The following is an 8,303-nucleotide window of genomic DNA, read 5'->3' on the forward strand; positions in this document are numbered from 1 at the left end:
TGACAATACACATTTTCACCTGCAATTGTAAAAATTAAGTGTTCAGGCCCTTAATCTAGAAGGTAAAGCAGGAGATATCACAGATATCTCCTGCTTACCTTCCTAAGTATGAGAACAGAGGGCCTGATTCAGACCCGCTCGCGAGCGCTGAGCGCTCGCAAGCGGGTCGGTGGTGCCCTAGTGCACATGCGCACGACGGAGGCTGCTCCATCGTGCGCATGCGTGAGACCCGGCTAGTGTCTGGGACCGGCCCCACTGACATCACTAGTGATGTCACTGGGAGTGATTTTGGCTGTGATAGAGCCAAAATCACTCCAGGGCTTGCGGCAGCGAGACCCTTCCGCAGGGTCTCGTCGCAAGCCCGATGGTCGCAATGGGCTTGACCATTGCGACCATCTTTTTGGCCGCTCGTATATGCTGTGGGTGGTCACCCACAGCTATGCGAGCAGCCAGGAGGCCGCTCCAAGTTTAGGTAGGAGGGCCCTGATTCAGAGCGAGCGCTCTAGTCAGAGCGTCCGGCTCTGAATCAGGCCCAGAATTCATCAAGCTCCGAAAATATTATTTTTTCTGATTTTGATTGCGGTAGCAGTCGCCATCTTCAGATGGCGTTTGCTACTACTACCGGGTTGTGAATAGGGATCCTTTTGGATCCCTCCGCCCCTATCCAGCTCCTTCTGACGGACGCCAGGGCTCTTGTGAGCATGCGTGACCTTTAGTACTTTCCACCTGTTATGCATTCGACTATTTGCGTTTTCGCATGTTCTGTAATTGAATAGGGCGAATCGCAGTGATGCGCATGCCACGAATTCGCGTCACAAACAGGCATATGCAGCAGAAAGAACAATAGGTGAAACATTTCCGGCTTTTCGCGTCTAATGGAATAGGGCTTTAATGTGAATACAAATGACAATAATGAAAAATCAAATATTTTAGTTCTAAAAAAAGAAACAATTATAACACGGTAATTATGAATGCTCAAGGATTTTATTACTGGCATTTATGGTGGTTTGAGCTTGAGAGTGGAGTTAATGTCTTGTCTGCCTAAAAAAGGAAGAGAGGCTTCCCATCCTGATCTGACATATAGTGGAGACATCCGAGAAGAATTTGCACATCTGTCACCATAGGTTTTAGAGTGCACTCTGTCACGATCTTGAGCAAGGTCTCCTTGTTACTGTAGCTTTCAATTTCCTTGCTGCCAGGGAGAAGCTTTACCTCTATTATCCCATGTGTATTTATAAGGTGCACCATGAAGACTGAGTGGACTTGCTGGTCATATCCCAACTTTTTCAGCTGATTCATAAGTTTATGGTAGCATCCATTCAGCTCAGCTCTTTGTTGTTCGTCAACCTTGTTGGTAAGTGGGCAGGTGGTCGTCTGTGGGGAAGGGATAATGAAAGCTTTAGGGGTATCTTAATTAATACTGATAACATGCCTGCATATTGCATTCAAGTACAATAAAAACAAAGGGAAAAGTGATTATAGGTACAAAAGTATTATGTCCTATATTATAAAGCTGGGGTAACTAGCAAAAATAGACACTGAGAGCCTGATGCTGGGTTATGGACAGGAACAATACTCATGTACTCAAGAATTGCGTCCTGGAAGTAAACATATTTACCTATATGCACATAGGCAAACGCAGGGGGGGGGGGTCCGTCTGCCAGGAAACCCCCCTCCCCAGCACACACCATGACCACAATAGAAATAGTAATATAATAGAATGTTACTAGTGCTGCATGTTCTTCTCAGTATCACAAATGAAATGATTAGCAACACCTGTGGATCTTTTAAAATGTAATAAATATAACTGTGCACCAACTAGAAGATGTGGAAAACATGCACTGTTAGGGGTGCACTGCTATAGACCATCAATAGGGTTAATTATTAATACTGTATAATAATACACTATCCAGTACATAAGGAGACTAATATGTACATATATGTCCAGGGCAGTGCTAGGTTCTTCTTCTGCTACCCCAGACTCTCGGACTTGCTCCCATACTCTGGAATGATGCCCACATCTGAAAAAAAAACCATTCTGCTCAGACAGGATGGACCTTCTGCCGCATCTAATGGCTCACTGTGACTGCTGGTCCTGTATATGCTGGAATTATGCAAAGCAATACACATCGTATGATACATATTAAAGCTGGATAACTGCTAATTATACCCTCTTCATGGACTGGTCACACTCACTCTAAAATCATGCATTTGGAAGCCCCCCTCTAGAAATCCTGCGTTTGCCACTGATGCAGGGTTGTACGCATCTTGCGCTGTGCCCTCCATATACATGGCTTACTACAGTACTAGTCACCATCATCCGTGAGCACTTGCGCCAACCCTAATCCTTGCGCACAGAATATGTCTGAAAACATGACCAAATCCACATAGACCACAATTCCATCCATACCACCTCCCTGAACTATGTGAAATCCAAGGGCGTATTTATAATGGGTACATGGTAGGCAGGGTACACAGGCCCCTGGGTCCAGAGCACCTGGACTCATATTATACTTACCTCTCCGGAGTCCCACGGCAGTGCCGGTGTCTGCGCAGTAAGAATAGCTGGAAAATGGCTGCCGCGCCCATTTTCCCATCATTTGCACATGCGCAGTACAGGGAAAATGGCCGGCGCAGCCTTTTTCCCTGTGACCTGTGCATGCGCTATAGACTTTGGGCACACTCTAGTGTCCAGACTCTATAAGTGCGTCACTGGCAGCGCAACGCTCAGTGCGCTGCCGGCCGCCAGATGGAGAGGAGGGGCCCAGTGACAGAGGCTCCACATGGGTCCCCTCCTCTCTAGAAACGCCCCTGGTGAAATCCCCGTTACACTCCAGTTCCACTTGTAGATGCGGGTGACATCTGTATGACCGTACATCTCCTGTACTAGTAAACCCATGGTTCTGGAGCACACGCAGTGTAAATACACTAAGTACCCTCTACAAACTGGCGTATGCTCAACTCAGTATCAGTCCTGGAAAAACAGATTTTATGGGGTTTTCGTCATGAAGAAACCCAGGGCCTGATTATGACCCGTTCGCATGCACCTGTCAGCATCAAAAGTATGCAAATCCCGCTAGCAAGACATTAGCACGTCCACTATGTTTTGCCGTTCGATCGCTGTATGTGTTTAGACGCCCACCAGCCTGACACAAGACGCCCACTTTCCCATAGTAACATACGTCATCTCCAGGAAGTAATATCAATAACATCAGCTGACATCAGACCCATATGCAGCACTTGTGGCTGACCATAACCTACTGCAAGCACTGCGAGTGCTGCTGTGTGTAATTCAGCCATGTGACGTGTTTGCTGACATTGTGTCTTAATTATGCGGAGCGTCTGTGTACAGGGGAGCTCATTCAGACCCGCTCGCTAGATTCATTCGCTTGCACCCAGCGTATGCAAATCCGGCACACACCCTGCAAGGCAGCGATCACATGGCAAGGCATAAGCACGCCCACTATGTCTTGGCGGCTGATCACTTTGTGTATGCAGACACCCACAGCCTGTCTTAAGATGCCCACTTGCGCACGTAATTTCCAGGAAGTGTATGCAACCATTGGTACGTCGAGGACCATCAGATGCCATCGCAGCGCTTGAGGTTGACTATACCTTGCCGCAAGCACTGCGATCACTTAATTGTGAAATACAACCTGGTGATGTGTACAATGACGCTGCCTGTTAATTATGCACGCCTCTGAAACAGCATTAAGACGCTCAGGCACGTCTGCATTCGCACCTCCACTCCCCCGTTTCTAGTGGCCAGCTCCTGTTACCACCCACAAACAGCTCCTCCTGTCACTCACTCTGCTGGGCAGTCTTTGCGTAGCGTGCGACCACTTCCCGATCTCTCGCACTGTTTCGCGCACACGTACTGCGATGCATACGCATGCGCAGAATGTGAAAATTGGCCAGCTACGAGCGAACGCTTCTTAGCGAGCGGGTCTGAATCGAGCCCAGGTTGCAAATGCTTCCTAATCGCATGGACAAGTTTGCGCATGCGCACTGCGTATGTACGCATGCGCAGATTGCAAACTTTGGCAGGCTGCATACGAACGCAGCCTTGCGACCGGGTCTGAATCAGGCCCCCAGTTCCATTTGATATTAAAAAAGATTATCTTGGTAAAGAGAATGATAGTTGAGGGCTGCACATTCCTACATAAAACACATTGGACTTTGATATGTGTTTGAAACTTGATATTTGTTTGAAGCTTGTTTGTTTGACATTTGATACCCTTAATTTTACTTTACATTAGTAACATATATTTGCTTATTGCAAAGACATCAGTGCCTACTTCACGGACGTGCGGTGAGGTCAATGGATGGGGAGGCACTGATTAGTATCAGAGCCAAATATACACACACATATATGAACCTGTCCCACTCGCACAGATCCCCCCCACACACACTGATTCCCCGTAGCACAGATCCCCCTCTCATATATCTCCCACTAGCACAGAAGATCCTCCCTTAGCACAAAATATTTCACACACACACAGATCTCCCCCTAGCAGCGGACCCTCCCCACCTGTTTCTTCTTTGTGTGTTTCCTTTGTTTGCATATTCCAATCTCCTTCCCTCCTCAGTGCTGCTGCTGAGCTCCGATGCCTGAGTACTACGTGGACTGGTCATCTGATCGTCACTAGTGTCCATCAGAGCTCAAGGCACGCCCCCTCACAGTGAGACATGCCTCCATTAGCTCTTTTTCTCTGTATTTTATTGGCTGCTTCATGGCCCATGCCCCAGCCCTAGGCAGTGTCTAAGCTATCAAAGGTGAGGCTGAGCTCATACTGCCTCATCTCTCGTGTCTCCCTGTATTTCCAGGGAGTGCTGCAATTTTGGTGAGTTTTGCCTATAAAAATGATCAGAATAATATAAAGAAGATATGTATAAGTTATGAATATCATCTTTGTATTATTCTAGTCATTTTTATAGTCAAAACTCTGCAATCTGCCAGGGAAGGCTCTGCCTCCCTTGCCTACCCTGACTGCACATCCCTGGCCTACTTTACTCTCAGATTATTTGAGCCATGCCCCATAATCCATCAAGAAGACAATGACATCCTCCACTAGGGAGGGTATTTTTTATTCTAAACCATATATCTAATATTCCTTTTTTCCCAATTTAAAAATGTACACTTTACCTGAATAATTTTTTCTTCGATGTTGGAAATAAAGACACCGTACAGTCGCCTCTGTTGCCGGAAAATGTTGTGTATGATCCTGTGGGCCAGTTGGAAAGCAATCTCTCCAATTATTCTAAGATGGTTTGTATCTTTGGGTGATAAAAGATCAAAGTAAGTATGAATAGTGAAAGCCATCCATCTATCCTTGTACACATGATTTTTCAGTGGGATCACTCTGTTTAGTATAAAATGCTCACAAACATGTTATTCAATTCAATGAAAGTGGCAGGCCAATATACAAATAAAAGTGGCAGGCCAATATATGTCCTGAATTGAAGGTTGACCCTAGGGTTTAACATTTGCTACTGGCCTGTAAGCACAGTTTGTTACTATATTTTAATACTATGCCAATTAGAGATGTGCGCTGACCACCGTGTTTTGGCTTTGGATCTGGATTCATCTTCCGGTTTTGTTTTTGCAAAACCACCCTCACATGTTTTGGTTTTGGATCTGTATTTTTATTTTTTTTTAATGATAAAAACAGCTAAAATAATGTAATTTAGGTCTGTTTTTGTTCATATAGTAATTTTCACCTAAATAATATTCATTTCCAGTCATTTCCACTCAATTTTGACCACCTCACAATTTACAATAATGTTCACCAACAATGTCCAAAGGCTGGCTGGCTAAACTAAGCAACAGAGCTACTGCACAAACCCAAGGCAGTTTAAAAGACTATAACACATCTATGAAACATTGCCACCCAGCAGTGGCTAACAGGATGGCAGTTTAATAAAAGACACGATCACATAGAAACCAAGGATGTTTTAATTAATCAAGAACTAGATCAGAGACCCGAGGGCAGTACAGGGAAATTAAGGTGGAGTATGTATATAGTGGAAGGCTGGTAAAGAAGGGAGGATGGGGGTAGTATGACCAGCAGTTCAACCTCCTAATATTGTGTTCTATAACCCTTGTCAGGAATCCTTGGCTATCAACATTATATTACTATTTTCTTTTAAAAAATGTGTAGTAATTTATTAGAGCAACAATCAATAAAATGTTTGTCTATGCAAAAAACACTGTCCACAATGCCCCCCAAAAATACAGCCCATTATGAAATGAAAAATAGTGCAAGATGGAATTGTCCATATTTTTAATATCCATATGCTGGATATTACAAAGGACATGCACAGTTTAACAAACCAATCAGTTCAGTGACAGGGATTGCCACTATGTGGCTTAAGGGCCTGATTCAGACCCGGTCGCAATGGGGCGAACGCTTGCTCTGAGCGATTTTTGGTTAACTGCGCATGCGTACAATTCGCAGTGCGTGTGCGCAAGCCTGTCATTGCAATCGCACAACGGCCGCTCGTTTACCACTATCAGGCCGCTACTTTGATTGACAGTGCCGTTTGTGGGTGGTAACAGGGGAAGGTGCTTGTGAACGGGGGAGTGGATGTGCTAACGCAGGCGTGTCTGACCGCTATAACGCCGTTTAAAGGGCGTGCATAATTAGCAAAGTAGCGTCATAGTACACGTCACCTGCATGTATTTCAGCCCTCACTACTCGCACTGTTGAGGTGGCCTTGAGTCAACCACAAGCGCTGCGAGCAGCTCCGATGCCACTCGATGTTCCCGATTAATCCTTCAACTCCCGGAGATGACATGTGTTGCGAGTGGCAAGGGGGCGTCTTTATACACTAGCGAGAGCATAGTGCCACAGCTCGCTAAGACATAGTGGGCGGTGCGAGCGCATCACTTAAATATCCGGCCCCTTTTTGCCAGCGAGCAGGCCGCAATTATCAGGCCTAAGTCCTTGGTTTGTTTGGTACCTACAAAACATTTTTTTGGAAGGACTACCTCCTATCATTAATATAGAGGTTGATCATCAGGGTGTTGGTGGTGAAGATTACATGTGCTGGTGCAAACTGTTGGAAGCTGATACTGGACTGCGTGTTGTTATTTTACAAAATATTTTAATTTTGTTAAAAAAGTTGCATGAACTCGCTGCAAATGATGCAACAGGGATGAGTGCCTCGATAGTTAACATCCCTACCTATACTACCTATCACTCAACATCAACAGCACGCCCCCTTTGGTACGAGACCCACAGCGACGGATTGCCCGTCGCTATCTGGGTCTCGCGCATGCGCACGACGGAGCCGGCTCCATCGTGCGCATGCGCTCTGGGCCGCCATCGACCCGGTTGCGAGCACTCAGCGCTTGCGACCGGGTCTGAATCAGGCCCTATGGCCTCAAAAATGTTGTCAGGATTTGGGTAAAAATAATTCCAAAAAAAGAGGTGGCTTTTCTGATCTTATACCCAGACATGACAATGGCTTTCTTTTTATCACGAGCAAGTACATTGGTGGCTGACATAAGGTGCATACACATGGGACAATGGACCTCATTCAGAGCCGGTCGCACAGAGCGTGCGGTCGGTCTGAATGAGGGGAGGACCTCTTGAATTTTCAAGACGTACTCCTTTGCGGTGGTAAGGCTGTGGGTTAACACCCACAGCCTTACGACTGCCTAAGGTGATGGTCGCGATGGTCAAGACCATCGCGACCATCGGGGCTTATGTCGAGACCCTAGGGTAGGGTCTCACTTGTCGTAAGCCCCGGAGAGCTTCTGGCTCTGTCTGACATCACTAGTGATGTCAGTGGGGCCTCCCCCAAATGGTAGGCGTTCCCATGGGAATGCCTCCGTTTGGGCTGCCACCCCCCCGGCCCGCCTTCCAAACGGGGCGAGCTGTCAATCAACATCGACAGCTCGCCCCCTTTGGATCGAGACCCGCTACGACCAGCGCTGTCGGTCGTAGCGGGTCTCACGCATGCGCACGACGGCGCCAGCGCCATTGTGCGCATGCTCTGTGGGGGCCATCGACCCGGTCCGAGCACATCGGCGCTAACGACCGGGTCTGAATGACCCCCAATGTGCTATATGAATGATATCGGTGAAAGATGTCCCTTGAACTTTCTGTAGTGCAGGACAAATGATATTGGGTGCACACACTGAAAGATATCTTTGAGAGATACTGTATCTTTCAGTGAAGTCATCCTACCACATCTCTGAACAGGCAATTCTTGACGATATCATCCAGGTTAGCCTGCATGTTCGGACAACCAAAGATATCGTTATAGTCCATTTCGGGAGCACACTTCGTTGGTAG

At 46.6% G+C, this 8,303-nt stretch overlaps 1 protein-coding gene across 1 annotated transcript; it reads right to left on the reverse strand.

The window, feature by feature from the left end:
• Positions 1-1,041: 1,041 nt before the first annotated feature.
• LOC148442375 (speriolin-like) lies at positions 1,042-5,323 on the reverse strand. Its single transcript, XM_088464016.1, has 2 exons — positions 5,147-5,323; positions 1,042-1,374 (listed from the first exon to the last, which is right to left on the reverse strand). The coding sequence occupies exons 1-2, from the start codon at positions 5,321-5,323 to the stop codon at positions 1,042-1,044; spliced, it is 510 nt and encodes a 169-aa protein (XP_088320142.1).
• Positions 5,324-8,303: the final 2,980 nt, after the last annotated feature.

This window comes from Taudactylus pleione, unplaced genomic scaffold (assembly GCF_031769625.1).
Source record: "Taudactylus pleione unplaced genomic scaffold, aTauple2 ptg001562l, whole genome shotgun sequence".
NCBI lineage: Eukaryota > Metazoa > Chordata > Amphibia > Anura > Myobatrachidae > Taudactylus > Taudactylus pleione.